Genomic DNA, 15,487 nt, shown 5'->3' with positions numbered 1-15,487 from the left:
ATTTATAGTTGCCCTGCTTTTTTCTCCCACTCTGTCTCTCTCTCTCTCTCCTCCTCCTCCCTCTCTGTCAGAACATGAACTACAGTATCTCTCACTATCCAGTGTTCAATCACAGAAGGTTTTGCTGGTGCTGATGTGGTTTTCCAACATCGCTTGTACCACATGAAAAAATAACTAAAAACCTTCACATCCAAGCAGCTTGTATTTGCGCATGAGCAAATGTAAGCACATACATAGCAATTTATCCGAGTGAGCGGGAAAAACATATTCCATCTGCTGCTCGATAAAAAAAGATATTTTGAACCTGTTTCCGGATCAAAAATGAAGATGGCAGCCGACCGGATACCTGGGATTGGACACAAAGGAGAAACTTGGTAAATCATTTTCTCTTTGAGCAGCGGAATGAACATGAATTCATGCGGATAGTTCGTGGAGTGTTTGGGGGAATTCTAAAAATAATCTACCAAAACAGACTTCTCCCTCTCGCGCCAGCACGAGGGTGATGGTTGCGATCTATCAAAACTGCCTCGTGTTCCGATCTCTCGCGTGGTTTTAAGTTATTAACAGAGAGATGTATGAAATGCCTCGTGTTTGGCAAATCATTTGGTGGTGATCAAAATGTATTTTGCATTCACCTCATACACCGTGACATGTTTTCTCTTTATGAGACGGTGCATTAACCCCTTTTTGACAACTAAAAAAAGTATTGATGCGGGTTTTGTTATCGGTGACCCTACACCCTACCAACACTTCAGACAGCTACAAAATCAAGTTGCACATTTTAGACCAGAGCTATTTTATTTATAGGAAATCAGTTGTAAGTCGAAATGTGTCCTTCATCAGCCAGTTTCCCTCGATTCATCATGATCCTTTTCCCTTTTTCTTTGGGCCACTCGGCCGTGGAAACACCACCTTTTGAGTTGAAACGGCTTCAATAGCTGATTATTTACCTCTTGCCAACATGTAAACACACTCACTGTCACATTTCGCTCGTCATTATCATAGCCACTTTAAATAATATCTGTCGTGCACAGACCCAGACAAGGTCAGGTGAGCGGAGGAGCTTGTGAATGGAGGGAATAAAAGGTGGGAGCGGAGCCAGCCTGTGTGTGTGTGTGTGTGTGTGTGTGTGTGTGTGCGTGTGCCGGATCACAGATGGCCATTTAGCCTCCCGAGGAGAGCCAGCGTCTCTCAGATCATTCAGCTTGGCCCCACGCTGCACGCCTCTCTCCTCCACCGCGCAGGCCCAAATGCTTCCCCCCGTGGTCGAACCACGCTGGCTGTCTCGCTGTGTGTGTTTGTGTCGTCCTGCGGCTCCCTCACTGGGCTGTCATCTCAGCCACGCCATCAGGTACTGACGGATGAGCAGCGCTGGGATTGCGGGAGAACGCCGGGGAAATGTGGCCGGCCTGCTGCTGCTGCAAAAAACAACACCAATCAAATGCTTGGATATCCAATCGACACATGGAATATCCAAAAGTGTGAAATCAAAAGAAAAAAAGAAGACAAAAGCAGACGATTCCTTTGTGCTGCTGTTGAGATTTGAATTGATGGAGGCAGGAAAACTAAAGGCAAGGATTCATGTCGACCCCTGGTTCTGCATCATTGCACTCACGGCATCAAGAGGGTTTTTCTTTTTTCCCCTTTGTGTTGTCTGCTTTACTCGTCATCCCTCCAGACGGTGGAAGAAGAACTACTCAAAGTCTGAAACTTTTTTTTACATACAGCGATGCACAGATGCTGCATCACAAGTGAGAGTCTAATATTCAAACACCAGAGGTGGAACAACACCAAGTACATTCCCCCGACTACTGCATTTAAGTACAATTTTGAGGTACGTGCACTGCAAGAAATAAGAGAAGAATAAATATATGCAAGTAAGGAACAAATGCCACAAATCCTCGAAGTTCTACTCCACCGCTGCCTCCTAGTCAGTCCCAAAGACAAATACCGTAGAATTCAAGAATCTCTTTATTGTTCCTGAAAGTTGAATAAAGTACAGTAAAGTGCCTCGATTGTCGTGTATACAAGAGTACAAATATTGCTTTACAGCAGCTGGATTGACCCCGCATGTGTTCTCAGTGCTGTGTGACAGCGTTTGGCAGGCGTGCACACGGACAAATATCCAGGTGGTGCCAAGCACAGCAGCCGGCGTGAAGAGAGCGGCAGAGGCCCAGCCGCCCACAGGCCGGAGAATCGAACTCTAAGCGGAGAAATTTATGAGTGTGAAGCTCCAAGCGCGTCCGTAACCCCCGTCAAAGATGTCTTCAATCCTTCTCCGGGGGGAAAACGTCAGCTCTGTCTCGTCCAAAGCTCCGGGCTTCTGGTCTGCCACTGGTCACACACTTGTCGTTATTGAAGGATCTTCTTCTTGATGTACTGGCAGAGGCAGAGCGGGGCCACGGTGCAGTGGGTCCTCCGGGAGCGTAGGCGGTGGTGCGACGGGCCCGAAAACCTCTCACACACCAGCAGCCTCACGTAGACGGCGCTGTACGTCATCAGAAGCTGGTAGGCTTTGGCCTGCAAATCAAAAAAAACCCAAAGTAAATATCATGGAGTTATTAAATATCAGATTGCTGAGAAATGACAAAAAGACCAATGCCGTCTTGTGTCTTTATGATCTGCAGTATTCACTATAATAAAGTTGTAGCTCAGGTGCATTTCTGTTTTTGTTCTAATCTTTTATAAAAAAAACGTTCAAAAGAGTCCATTGCTCTTATATGTATGTGATTTTCGTTCAGGCTCTGATATGAACCGCCGCCTCCCATCCTCTCTCACCTGAGCAGGTAACGACGTGTCGGGGATAAGGCTGTAGGTTTCGGTGACTTTGGCGCCCTCCCGCTGGCTGGATGGGGCGCTGCAGGCGGTGTCCTCGTGCGTGAGCAGAGGCCTCTGCTCTTCGGCGTCCCGCTCGCCGCCGGAGCCGCCGACCTCGGGGTCGTCTGCCGTGACCTCGGGGTCGTCGGCCGTGACCTCGGTCACGAGGAGGAGGTGGGATATCTTCCTCGCCAGTTTTTTCTAGTTGTGAACGGTGACATTGATTGGATTATTCGGACTTCTGTTCGTAGCCGGGGACCAACCGGAGCGATCGATGTACTCGACTCACTCACCTGAATGTCATTCGCCACGAAGCTGCGCTCCTCTAGAGTTTCGGTCAGTGCTCTCAGACAGTGCGCCATGTCCCAATATACAAAGTACAACTACAGGGAGAGGAATACAACAGTATCAGCAACACACGTTTCAATTTCCATTCAATCTCATGTACCGGCCTAGTTCCATGCCACTATACCACCAACCATATCTTTAAATGTTCAGTTTCGGAGGATTTCAGAAGAGCAACCTGCATGTTTCCGGTGCAGTTCTGGACCCAGTCGGCCACGGCCACCAGCAGCTTGTGTTTCACCATCCTCTCGTTCACCTGGATTAACCGCACGTCGAGATTCATGTTGATCTGACACAGAGAAACACACACACACACACACACACAGACGTTTTAGAAGAAACTATTGTATTTGTATATATGTATGAGAAAAACATTTTATTTACCAACGTTCCATTACACCGACGTAAGTCAGGTTAAGTTCTGCTTCTTTCACAACATTAAGCTATTTTAACATTTTCACGAGTCGCCTCTGTACATATTACTTAATATATTGTTAAAATATGTTTATATTTGTTATTTTCTTTTCAACTGTTGTCTGATTGGTGTGAATGCACCGACAGGATTGATTCCTGATTCCGTTGTTCTCTGTTCAATGACGATAAAAGGAATTCTATTCTCTTCCGTTCTGTTCTATTCATTGTAGAAAATCCCCGCTGACATTCTACGAGTGCCGATTCAGGTTCAGCGAAATGATTCTGATTTCAAAATCCAAACTGAACACCTTCCCCGCTGGGACAATGCCCATATTCCTGTGGACGCGGACCACCATTTACCTCCTTGTTGCTCTGGTGGAGGACGAAGATGATGGCAGTGGTGAGGAAGATGGAGACCAGGCTGACACAGAGGCAGAGGACCCAGTAGTCACTGACGGTGATGTAGAGGTGGAGGGTGGAGAACACCACACACCACACCACCATGTACAGCACCTGGTGGCGGGTGGGGGGAGGGCGTCAAGTGTGACACCAGAGTAAAGTGTGTGTGGCCAAAACGGACCCAAAGGATGAATGTGTGGATGAAAGAAATGATATACATGTACAGTATTACAGCAACTGTGCCAATGGCATTTAATATCCAGTGGCGTTTTTTGGAAAATGTATATTAGATCTTAGACGTTACAGCTTGTCAACAATTATGTTAAAAATACTCCTGCAAATCCTGCAGGCATTTGCAAACAACAACAACCATTTTAAAACTCTAAACACACCGCAAAAAAAAATATTTTTAAATTCAAAAAGATCTGCAAAGTTCACAAACAGCTGTTAGACAGCAGCACACAATCACATTTTTGTTGTGATGTGATAATATTTGAGGATATATAGCATTTGAATCTCAGCAATTTGTAAAACAACCGTGTATGAAGAAAAAAAAAATCATATTCCCCTGTTTTGGGATTCACTTTATCCAGATGAGTTCACTGATTCACTATAAATTCTAAAAAGAAAAAAAAGCGAAATCTTATTATGTAAATGGTAAAAACTTGGTTAAAGGTTAAGATGTCATATTTCTAAGACAAAGTCCGAGTTACAATCTTAGAGACTTGGAGTTTGAATTCTAATGAAAGGAACCACTTTTCTTATAATGGAAAATTTGAGTCAATTAAACGGCTGGATATTCTTTTTAACTGTCTCTTGCAAGTCAAAGTAACTTGACTAAGTACGTAAGTAATGCTAATCCACTGAATAGCCCTTGTGAGATGAGAGGCGGAACTGCAGGAGAATGGTGACTAGTCAGGCGATAGGACAGAGGTGGGGAGCGGGATGATCGTACCGGAGCCATCACGAAATGAAAGAAAGCCGAGTTAAAAACCATGTATCTCCTGACGGAGGGAACGTCCAGAGCTGCTCTCAGCGGAGCCTCCATGTCCCCGACCGGAATCTAACAGATGGAGGAAGAAAAAACCCCAACGAAAACGACAAGATAAGAATCCAAACCGACCTCAGGCTGAGGTATAATTCGGGTCATTTGTGCTCGTGTGTGCATGTTGACCTGGAAGCCGTTGGCCTCCAGACCGGCGCGGCACAGCGACAAGTCAAAACTGGGGTTTAGCAATGAACGGCTGGACGTCGACAGGACACACTGGCCTGAGGAGAGCGCGGGCAAAAGAAAGAGAAGGGAAAAACAAGACACGACAACAATCAGATACTGTAACTGTGTCGTCAGTGTAAATCATCTGGCGAGGCAACAGGCAGATTCAAATAGGAACAACAACAAGGAAATGTGTGAAGCGAGAGAGAGAACTGCCCTTCTATGAAACACAAATATTCTACACAGCAACATCATTTGGCACAAATAGAATCGCAAAAAATATATGAATCACAGATCTCAAAGAGAATCTCACGGACTGCAGGACAGTTTGCCAGACGAGGAAGAAAAGAGCCATTATACCGTTCGACCAGTTGGGTTTGTTGGCGGCGGCTTGTGGCTGAGTTTTGGTGCCTGTGACCTGGACGTCCACCTCCGCCTCCTCCACCTCCTCCGTCATCTCAGAGGTCACCGAATCCTGGAGAATAACTTTTATTTAACAAAGAGAACAAATGTTGCCTGTCTATCTATCTATCTATCTCATGTATCTATCTAACCATCTGTCTATCTATCCATATATCTATCTATCTATCTATCTATCTATCTATCTATCTATCTATCTATCTATCTATCTATCTATCTATCTATCTATCTATCTATCTATCTTTCTTAACTATCTATCTATCTATCTATCTATCTATCTATCTTTCTTATCTATCTATCTATCTATCTATCCATCTATCCATCTATCTATCTATCTATCTATCTATCTATCTATCTATCTATCTATCTATCTTTCTTATCTATCTATCTATCTATCTATCTATCTATCTATCCATCTATCTATCTATCTATCTATCTATCTATCTATCTATCCATCTATCTATCTATCTATCTATCTATCTATCTATCTATCTATCTATCTATCTATCTATCTATCTATCTATCTATACATCTATCTATCTATCTATCTATCTATCTATCCATCTATCCATCTATCTATCTATCTATCTATCTATCTATCTATCTATCTATCTATCCATCTATCTATCTATCTATCTATATATCAATCTATCTATAACAACCTAAAAACAGACAAATTCAGTTATATGAAAACAACATTGGCAACAATCATAAATGAATTACTCCCATTGGTAACACGATCAACTTAAAGTTAACAAGTCAAGAAGTTAACAAGTTAGCACAACCGATAACTTTAATTTGAAAAATATTTTATTGATTTGTGCATCACCGATTGAAGTATGTTGTTTTATGTAAGTATGTTTGTTTTTTTTCCATTGTATAAATATGTGGTGTCACACAACATCCATCTGATAATCCCTTCATGAGGTTATATCTTGAACATGACAGCTGCTGCCAGTGAAGGTGTGAAGTATCTCACAGGGCTGTAACGGTTGGGAGCCACTGTCCTTACTGATCCGTTAGACGTGGCATGGTTGCAGACGCGGAACCTTCGCACCAGACTCCAGTGTGATCTCCCTCCGCAGAGCCCGTCAGCCACGCCACGGCCTTTATCTCTGCTTAATCATGAGAGTCTGAACAGTTTACAGGAAGCCACATAACTTCTGCTTTCAGGGGGCGACGGCCTTCGCTGCAGTGACGACGAGGAAGCGTGATGGTTGTTTGTCTTCTACTCTCTTATTGGACAGGCTCAGCTCAAAGGAGACGACACTTCGAGTTGCCATTATCCATATCCCCCCCTTTTTTACGGCAAGAATACCCAGAATGCCACGCTGTACCTCGGCAGCGTAGGGCTGTGTCTGTTACTGGACGACAAGAAGAATCACAATGCACCTGAACACGCAGGGACTTTCCTCGGGGCAGCACATTGACTCATGATCCTGTCAACAGCCGACAGGAAATAAGGGAAAAAAAAGGAAAGAAGAAGTCGTCTTTGGGGCGAAAGAACCGACTCCCCTCCCCGCGGGGCTCTTCCCATCTCACACACGGCCGCCCGAGTGTGACACGGTCGGCACCGAAGTGTGAAAAGTCGTCGTTGCACTCCTGATGTCTCTCCTCTAACCTCTTTTCTAACTCTCTCTCTCTTACACAAGACTCACTCTCTGCTTCTACGTCTGCTGCTGTTTTCACTTCCCTCGCTGTCAATGAAGTCACACCAGCTCCACCGGCTGATTCACCACTGCCGACTTACTGTGACTAGACCTGCTCGAGGAGAGAAAAATATAATAATGTGTGTGTGTGTGTGTGTGTGTGTGTGTGTGTGTGTGTGTGTGTGTGTGTGTGTGTGTGTGTGTGTGTGTGTGTGTGTGTGTGTGTGTCACAGGCATCATCTTCAGAGTTTCACTACTGCCAGATGGAGGAAAGAGCACAGTTATCTCATCAGTTGAAAACTTCCACCGTGTCGGCCCAGTGCTGCAAACTGCTGAACCTAGTTTGTAAATTGTTTTCGTGCCCTTACTTTAGACTGAAGTGAGCTGGGACCTCGGTGTTTACACAGTATAGTTCATCTCCCAAAATGTGATGTTGTGAAAAGTTATCATTGGACACAAGTGTCACAGAAAAGGGGCGAAGCCTTCACGTCACATTTCTTCCGCAACAAAATCCCATTCAAAAATAAACCTTTCAAAAACTATTCCCATGACAAACATAAGAAATAAAGAAAACCAAAGTCCATATTTGACATGATTAAAAACTCTTCCTACCTGCATTTCAAATGAGCAACCATCATGTCAACAAACGTTGTGGTGATGATCCTCTTCCCTCCTCGGTTCCCAGTGTTACACGCGTGTTTCCAGGGAACGTGTCCACACGAACAGTTGTTGTCCCCGGAGCATCTACGTCTGCTGCTGCAGCGTTCACAGACTGTGGCGTATGTGACTTTCCTCTCCTTCTTCTCTCCTCTCTCTCTCTCTCTCTCTCTCTCTCTCTCTCTCTTTCTCTTTCTCTCTCTGGGCGTGTGACTCAGATCAGCCCGGCCTCATGACTGCAGGAATGTGGTTTGTGGTTCCCAGCTCAACACAACATTAGAGAGAGAGGGTGAAAAGTTGTACTTCAACCAATTTTTCCACATGCAGAGGCTCATTAAAAAGCCTGTTAATGTTTGGAAAAAAAGTTTTATGTTTTCATGCAGTGTTCGTTTGGATTTTGTGATATAGAATAAAGTGTTACAGCAGTGGAAATTGTTGTGTTTTTTTGGAGATGAAATGTTATTTTATTGGCATTTGTGGAGTTTGATCTCATTGGCATCACATAAAAGATTTACTTGACCTGTTACGCGTTAACTGTTAACTTAGTTATGGATCAGGAAGACGCTGGATTGTGCAATACATTGACAAAAACAGAGAGAAAAAAAAGAAGATTGAAAAAAAATAGAATAGAAAAAGATCAAAGAAGGAGAAAAAAACATTCAGCCAAGAATATCACCTGACCATAACCGATCATGAACTGATTATACCCAGTACAATGCCATTTTTATGGTGCAAATCGATGGATAGTGTTCATATTTTTATCTCACATGTATTGGAACACGTTAAATATGGATTACATTATTTATACATTATATATCAGTGTTTGCAGCTACAATATCTTCATTATTTTTGGCATAAAAACATGTTTCAGTTTTTACTCTTTTTGATTTCTCTACGTCATTGTCTCCAATACTGAGTTGAGTTTTGTATGAGATTGTCTTCGTAACTGACATTAGTTCATCTGATTAACTTCCTTATTTGTCTTTTGCTGCCATATTTGATCTCAGTTTTAAAATAATATCAATTTGCATTTAAAGACATTTGAAATTCATTTGAAATTCAACTCAAACTACTCTTAATAAGAGAGTTAGTTTTGAGTTATTCTAAAACTAAAGTGGCTTCCAGCAAAATCACACTCAGGCAGCGTCCAGACAGAAATGATGTGGGTGGTCTGGGTGTTGTTTTAAGAAAAGTCTGCCCCCGTGTGGATGAATATATTAAGTGCATTTGGAATGATGTAAAACATGATCAGAATCTTCAATAAATCAACTGAAATTATTAACAAATGATATAAGTTGCATTTATCTTCCACCAGCATTACCCATTCCTGCAGTTCAACAGTAAAAAAAAGACAACCTTTTTATATTTATTTTGTACCTTAAACATTCCGGTATAGATGCATAGATGCACGATGCCTCTGAACTGTGCTTTGTATCAAACTTATTGCTTTATTTAATATGTATCTAATTTAAATTTATATTTAATAAATGTACTTTGCTCTTATTGTTCCTATTGTTCCTGCTTTCTCAGTTATTAGTAATATAAGTCTTTATTTCTTTCTTGTCAATCCTTAAAGCAATTTTCCCTTCTCTGTCACTTTATACAAAAATCCATTTTTTTTTAAATCACAATATGGAAATCATACAAAGAATAACAACAGTGAAAGAGAATCATCATCATAAAATATACAATATGTATGAAACATTGACAAAAAAAAATAGAATGCTATAGAATCTTTTATTTTGGTGAGCGGCGGCGGTCACGTGACCGAGCACCGCGCTCACATGACCTGAAAGCGACAGATACATGTTGTGACTGTTGTCGTGAGCGGCGGCGGGACGAGTGGATCCTTTTCTCTTCCGGTGTCCTGTGTGTTTTCTGTTGTTGTCGATTTCAATTTTCGAGACGAGTCTCTTCGCTCGCTGTTTCCGGACAAAGACGAAGAAGACTCGAGGATCGTCCGACATGGGAGAGGTCGCACTCTGCTTCTTTCTCTGCGCTCTTCTCTTCCGCTTCTGCGTTTCCATCAACCACAGACCCAACGAGGTACGACCAACTTAAAATATGATCGACAATGTACAACGACAATACCTAATTAAGAAACTACGAACTGACTTCCGTTACACGTGGAAAGTACTGCATCGGCTACTTCATTAAAAGTAGTGTCACATCATCATATATCGTCATATATTCTCGTGACTTCGGCCTGTCGCGATAATTAGAGCATCGACGATACATGAATATGAACTCAATCATTGTGGTTGACCTCAATAACAGTCGTCGTGTCTTCTGTACTGCACGTGTGTCTGTTGACATAAGAATGAATGTGTCAACATTTCCCTCTCATCTGTTCTTGTCCTATGATTTAATAATTACTGGTTTGGTCTATAAAATGTCAGAAAATATGAATTTCTTCGTAGTTTTTATTAAATGTTGAATTACATTTCTCTCAGCGGAGACACAAATCAAGTAGGACCTGCACGCACAACGACCAAGTTCACACGATTCAGAATCAAAAAATGGTCTTAAAAGGACGATGATATTGTTTTATTATTGTTCATTCTTTTGGGACAAGATATCGTGCAGCAAAAAGCAGTTATCGTGACAAGGCCTATGGAAAGTACTGCATTGATTACTTCATTAAAAGTATGTAAACACAATTAGGAAATACCCGTTTTAGAAAAAAACAACACTTGTGTCGCATCATCATATATCATTAGCTCATTATGTATTAATGTAAAAGCAGCCTTTGATGTACGTTGTTTAAATATTTGCACACTGTTGTTTTCTTTATTGATGCATCTGTTTTCTCCATTCGTCCGTTTGATTGATTATTTGGTCTGTAGCAATTTCAGAAAATTGCTCCACAATGTTTTTGTCCAATCAATCAATCAATGGTCTGAACTCCAGAGTGACAGATTTAAAAGATTGAAACAAGGAAAAGCAGAAAATCTTTTTCACATCTGTGAAGCTGGAACCATTAAACGCATTGTGTTTTCGCATTGTTTACATAAATGCTTGCTGGAAGATACCATCCATTCTTTCCTTTTTCGCCCCTCGGTCCCAGATTGTCCCTCTGCTGGTGGAGGAGACCCTGCTGTGGGTGAGCGGCCAGGGGCATGTGAGCACCTACAGGATCCCGCTGATCACCTACACCCCCAGGGGAAGCCTGCTGGCTTTCGCCGAGGCCAGGAAAGAGTCAGTCCGTGACTTTGGATCAAAGTTCATCGCAATGCGGCGGTCCACAGACAGAGGCAGGTCGACCACCGAGGCAGCGATGCCGAGACACACACACACACTGTACACACATTAATAGAGGTTGTTAATCCATGAGGGAAATACTGCCACATCATCTTCTTGGATAAAGGGTATCTATTGAAACCACAGCCACACAAACTTCGAGCCGAACATAAAGAGATGGACAGTAAATACATTATAAAATTTTATAATTATACATTATAAAATACATTATTTTGCCTTTCAGGAATAAAGTGGAAATGTAGATAGTTGGGTCAAGTTAAATCAGAGAAATTGTATTTTCGTGAATTTAGTCAGAATGGCGAGATGAAATGTTGAGAGTAAAGTCGACTCCTCTGGTCCATCAGATCCAGACTGACAGCTGAGTGAGCAGCTGTATTTCCTTCTTTGTGCGGTTCCTCCTCTTAAAAGTCCTAATGTTGATCAACCACACTGTGTTCATGTTGCTTAGAAAGAAGTAACTTCCTCGTTACTAAGGCTGACTTTGAGGAACAACAAAACTTGTGTGTGCCAACGTCAGTGGTTTGAATTATTCTTAAAAGTTCGACTTTTAACTTTTAACAAGTGTTTTGGAATTACAGTAGGGATTTTACAAGTGTACACACTTACTGGTACTAGATTTAATCAATCCATGGTTCTGTATCAGAACACTGTTTAATATAGAAACTGGAGTTACATTTTTGTGGTTACTGTAAAAGGTCGTCACAGATTTTTCACTCTCCTCCTCTTGATTCACCCCTCCTCCAGGAATCACCTGGTCTCCGACCTCCTTTATTGTCGACGACGTGGGGAACCCAGACGGCCTGAACCTGGGCTCCGTGGTGGTGGACGAGGTGGCGCGCAAAGTGATTCTGATCTACAGCCTCTGCTTCCACCTCTTCCACTGCAGCCCAGCCAGCACCATGCTGGTGGAGAGCAGGGACGACGGCCTCAGCTGGAGCGCTCCCAGGAACCTCTCGGTGCAGCTCGGGGTCAAGAACTTTGCTCCCGGGCCGGGCTATGGCATCCAGGTGAGATGAATGATCCCATACTGCATGTCACTTATGTCATTTATGTTGCCAAATTTTTCATCATTGCATAAATGACATAGCCCCGATGTGCATTTTACTTTCATGTCTTGATTTTCAAGGAAAAAAATCAATTACAAAAGTACAATTCATAAATATTTATACAACAAGGAATTTTTTTTTTTTTTACATTCCAGCAGACAATTTACCAACAAAGCAAAGTGTTACTTAAAATAATAAACTAGAACATTTTCAATGCTTCCTCACTTCCGACATTTGCACGCAACACATTCCACCGCATTTTCGATCGCGTCATTGAAAACATTGTTTGTTAAAAGTTATTCGGACTTTTCACTTATTCGGCCAAACTATTTCGGTGGCCGAACAATTTCGGTGCATTCCTATTTTTAACAAGTAAGTCCTCTCCTTCCCTTTCACTTTAACCCCTACTGTTGTTTTTAAGTTTCTGTGTACCTCGTGTCTTTATCTCTGCAGAAGCGTTACAACCCGGGGATAGAGAGGTTGGTGGTGTGCGGTCATGGAACTATAGAGGGGGACGGCGTTTTCTGCATCTTGAGCGACGACCACGGGCAAAACTGGCGCAACGGTGCAGCGCTGAAAAGCATCCCCTACAACCAGGAGAAGAGACAAAATGACTTCAACCCCGACGAGTGCCAGGTACCGTTTCCTGCAGTTTGTAAAAAAAACGCTTAGTGGATTGAGTATTACATCTAAGAACATCGAAACTGAAAGGTTATATTGTAGCTCTTCTAGTCGGGGTTAAAAAAAATATCTGTTTTTAATTCTTCACTGTCAGAAACTATCAAATTCAAACGTTCCCTCCCGCCTCTGCGCCCGTACAGCCGGTTGAAATGCCGGACGGCAGCATCCTCATCAATGTGCGCAACCAGTACAACTACCACTGCAGGTGTCGCATCGTGACGCGCAGTTACGACGGGGGGATGACCCTGCCCATAGATCATCTGTTCTTCGACTACGAGCTGGTGGATCCCGTGGTAGCAGCTGGAGCCCTGCAAAAAGATGGATTGCTGTACTTCACCAACCCCTCCAACGAGCAACACAGTAAGAACCGCCAACACTAACTCTCGTAAATCTCTTCCTCCTAATTTTGGTCACTCGTGTTTAGAAGTGGAAGAAGCCCTCTTGTCTTTTACTTAATCAAAATTGGCATAATACTGTTGTATAAAAACATTATCAAAGTACAAAAGCATTAACGGCAAGATGTACTTCAATGACTGAAGTTATCAGATGTAAAAGTTATGTTTGGATGGAACGATCCCTTTCAGAAGGTTTTAATGTCACAGCTGGTTGAGATTTATTTTATTTTTTACTGTTGCATCACATTTTGTTACTTGGATTATGTGTTTTACATGCAGCCAGGAGCCAAACATGTAAATGTAGTAGAGAACAGTATATAGTAAAAGAATAAAGCAGCATATAAGGCAATACTCAAGTACAAATAGCTCAAAATTGTACTCACGAACAACATTTGAATAAATGCTGCTGACGCTTTCCTTCATGCCAGAATATTTTGACAGTTAACTTAATTTCAGATTGAACTTCCCGGTTGAAAACAAAACAGAAACATAAGAAGCAATAGAATTGCAGACGATTATTTTTTTCATGTGTGTTCATTTCTTTTCCTTAATTAATCGATTAATGAAACATCCAAAAATGCCCAATCTTCATCTTTGATTTGTTTGGCCTTATTATTTCACAATATACTGAGTTTACAATGACATATGACTATTTTTCGCTCCAAAATTATTTAACTGAAACAATTGATTATCAAAAATAGTAGCTGACTGATGAGCAGTCGGTCGATCCATCATTTCAGCTCTGACAACCTCTTGATTCACCCTCTCCCTAGGAGTCAACCTAACCTTGCGATGGTCGCTGACCAGTGGCAAGTCTTGGGAGAGTAAAGCTCTCCAGATATGGGCGGGGGCGAGCGGCTACTCCAGCATGACGTCGCTGGACACCAGCTCTGTGGAGGACCAGAAGCACATCTACATCATCTACGAGAAGGGCAACAAGGACATTGACGAGACTATCTCATTCGCCAAGATCCACCTGTACGGTGGCCTGTAGGGGCTTGTGAATCGAGGAGGTAAGGTCATAAGCATCAGCAGACGAGGACGAAGGACAATACATGAAGACCAAATCGGAAAAAGCAACTGAGCGTGACTGCTGTTTAAATTTCACCTTGTCTTTGTCTCCTAAAAATTCCAACACTGAAGAGAGAAGGAAACAGGAAGAGGTTCTTTGCTCCGATGAGTCTTTCAGGAACAAAATAAAAGACTTTAATAACTCATATGAAATCGAACACGGGGAATTTGGAGCCTTTTCACCATGAATGTCCAACAGTTTGTGTTCGGCTGATGATGAAGATATCTGAAAATACATAGTCTTCATCTGTACTCTAAAATTCTTAAGGTTCATGAAGTGAACAAAAGTGTTTTGTCAGGTGTGGGTTTTTTGCTAAAACTTCACACAGCCACGTTATTTGTTCTGTTCCCCCTTCATAGACAAGAGGAGATATGATAAAGGGATAAAAAAATAAATAATAATAATGTCTAAGATTTTCTTTTTTTACAGGCGAGGAACAGTGGTTTCCGAGCAATTCAAACAATGCTGTTATGTAAATATTGTCTCATCGCATCAGTTTCCCATGCAGTAAGAGTAAAAACCTGACTGTTGGAGCTTCACTCTAATAAAATTAAAAAAGACGTTAATCTAATATAGATTTGAATCGCCTCTGGTTTAGATCATCTATCACTTATTCAGTATCGCTGTGCACTTGGCCCTGGTGTGAAAACATTTCCTATTTGCTCACATAATACAGTTTTATACTTTGGTGGCCAACGTTCAAATCTTACATGAACGTTGGCCACCAAAGTCATGTGAATACCACTTTTGAATGTTTTGCCTTTGTTAAGATGTGAGCGTGCCATGAATTCATGCTGTCTGTAATCAATTCTGCCTTTAAAAAAATATGTTAATTGACTTTTGTGGTTAAGACTGCACTTGAATACTATTTCCATTTGGGGCTCGAGTGGTAAAAATGAGATGTACTTGAGTGTGTGAGTGATTGAATGTGAGATTGAAGAGGGAAAGTACAGGATCCTCTTTTGCACGGGTACAGAATGTGTTTTGATAATTTTTTGAAATCAGCCTTGTGTCATTGATGCTTTTGGTTAAAGGAATCTAACCATTGTAATGAGCAGTAAATGCACAATAAAAAAATCACAGCAACACTGACGACCATTCTCATCAGAGATATTACA

At 42.0% G+C, this 15,487-nt stretch overlaps 2 protein-coding genes across 2 annotated transcripts; one reads left to right on the top strand and one right to left on the bottom strand.

The window, feature by feature from the left end:
* Nucleotides 1-1,953: 1,953 nt before the first annotated feature.
* On the bottom strand, nt 1,954-8,081 carry LOC118291939 (transmembrane protein 268). Its single transcript, XM_035620490.2, has 9 exons — nt 7,870-8,081; nt 5,549-5,663; nt 5,150-5,244; nt 4,931-5,038; nt 3,937-4,089; nt 3,341-3,451; nt 3,111-3,200; nt 2,779-3,018; nt 1,954-2,520 (listed from the first exon to the last, which is right to left on the bottom strand). The coding sequence occupies exons 1-9, from the start codon at nt 7,873-7,875 to the stop codon at nt 2,353-2,355; spliced, it is 1,086 nt and encodes a 361-aa protein (XP_035476383.2). The 5' UTR covers nt 7,876-8,081; the 3' UTR covers nt 1,954-2,352.
* A 1,604-nt stretch (nt 8,082-9,685) lies between these two features.
* Nucleotides 9,686-15,457, top strand: neu1 (neuraminidase 1). The gene is made up of 6 exons (XM_035620798.2): nt 9,686-9,960; nt 10,982-11,168; nt 11,920-12,182; nt 12,675-12,857; nt 13,043-13,262; nt 14,071-15,457. Exons 1-6 carry the CDS (start codon nt 9,880-9,882, stop codon nt 14,289-14,291), a joined length of 1,155 nt encoding a protein of 384 aa, XP_035476691.1. The 5' UTR covers nt 9,686-9,879; the 3' UTR covers nt 14,292-15,457.
* The last annotated feature ends 30 nt before the right edge of the window (nt 15,458-15,487 follow it).

This window comes from Scophthalmus maximus, chromosome 22 (assembly GCF_022379125.1).
Source record: "Scophthalmus maximus strain ysfricsl-2021 chromosome 22, ASM2237912v1, whole genome shotgun sequence".
Classification (NCBI taxonomy): Eukaryota; Metazoa; Chordata; class Actinopteri; order Pleuronectiformes; family Scophthalmidae; genus Scophthalmus; species Scophthalmus maximus.
Note: the sequence above shows the minus strand (reverse complement) of the source record. Positions and strands in the feature narration are given on the sequence as shown.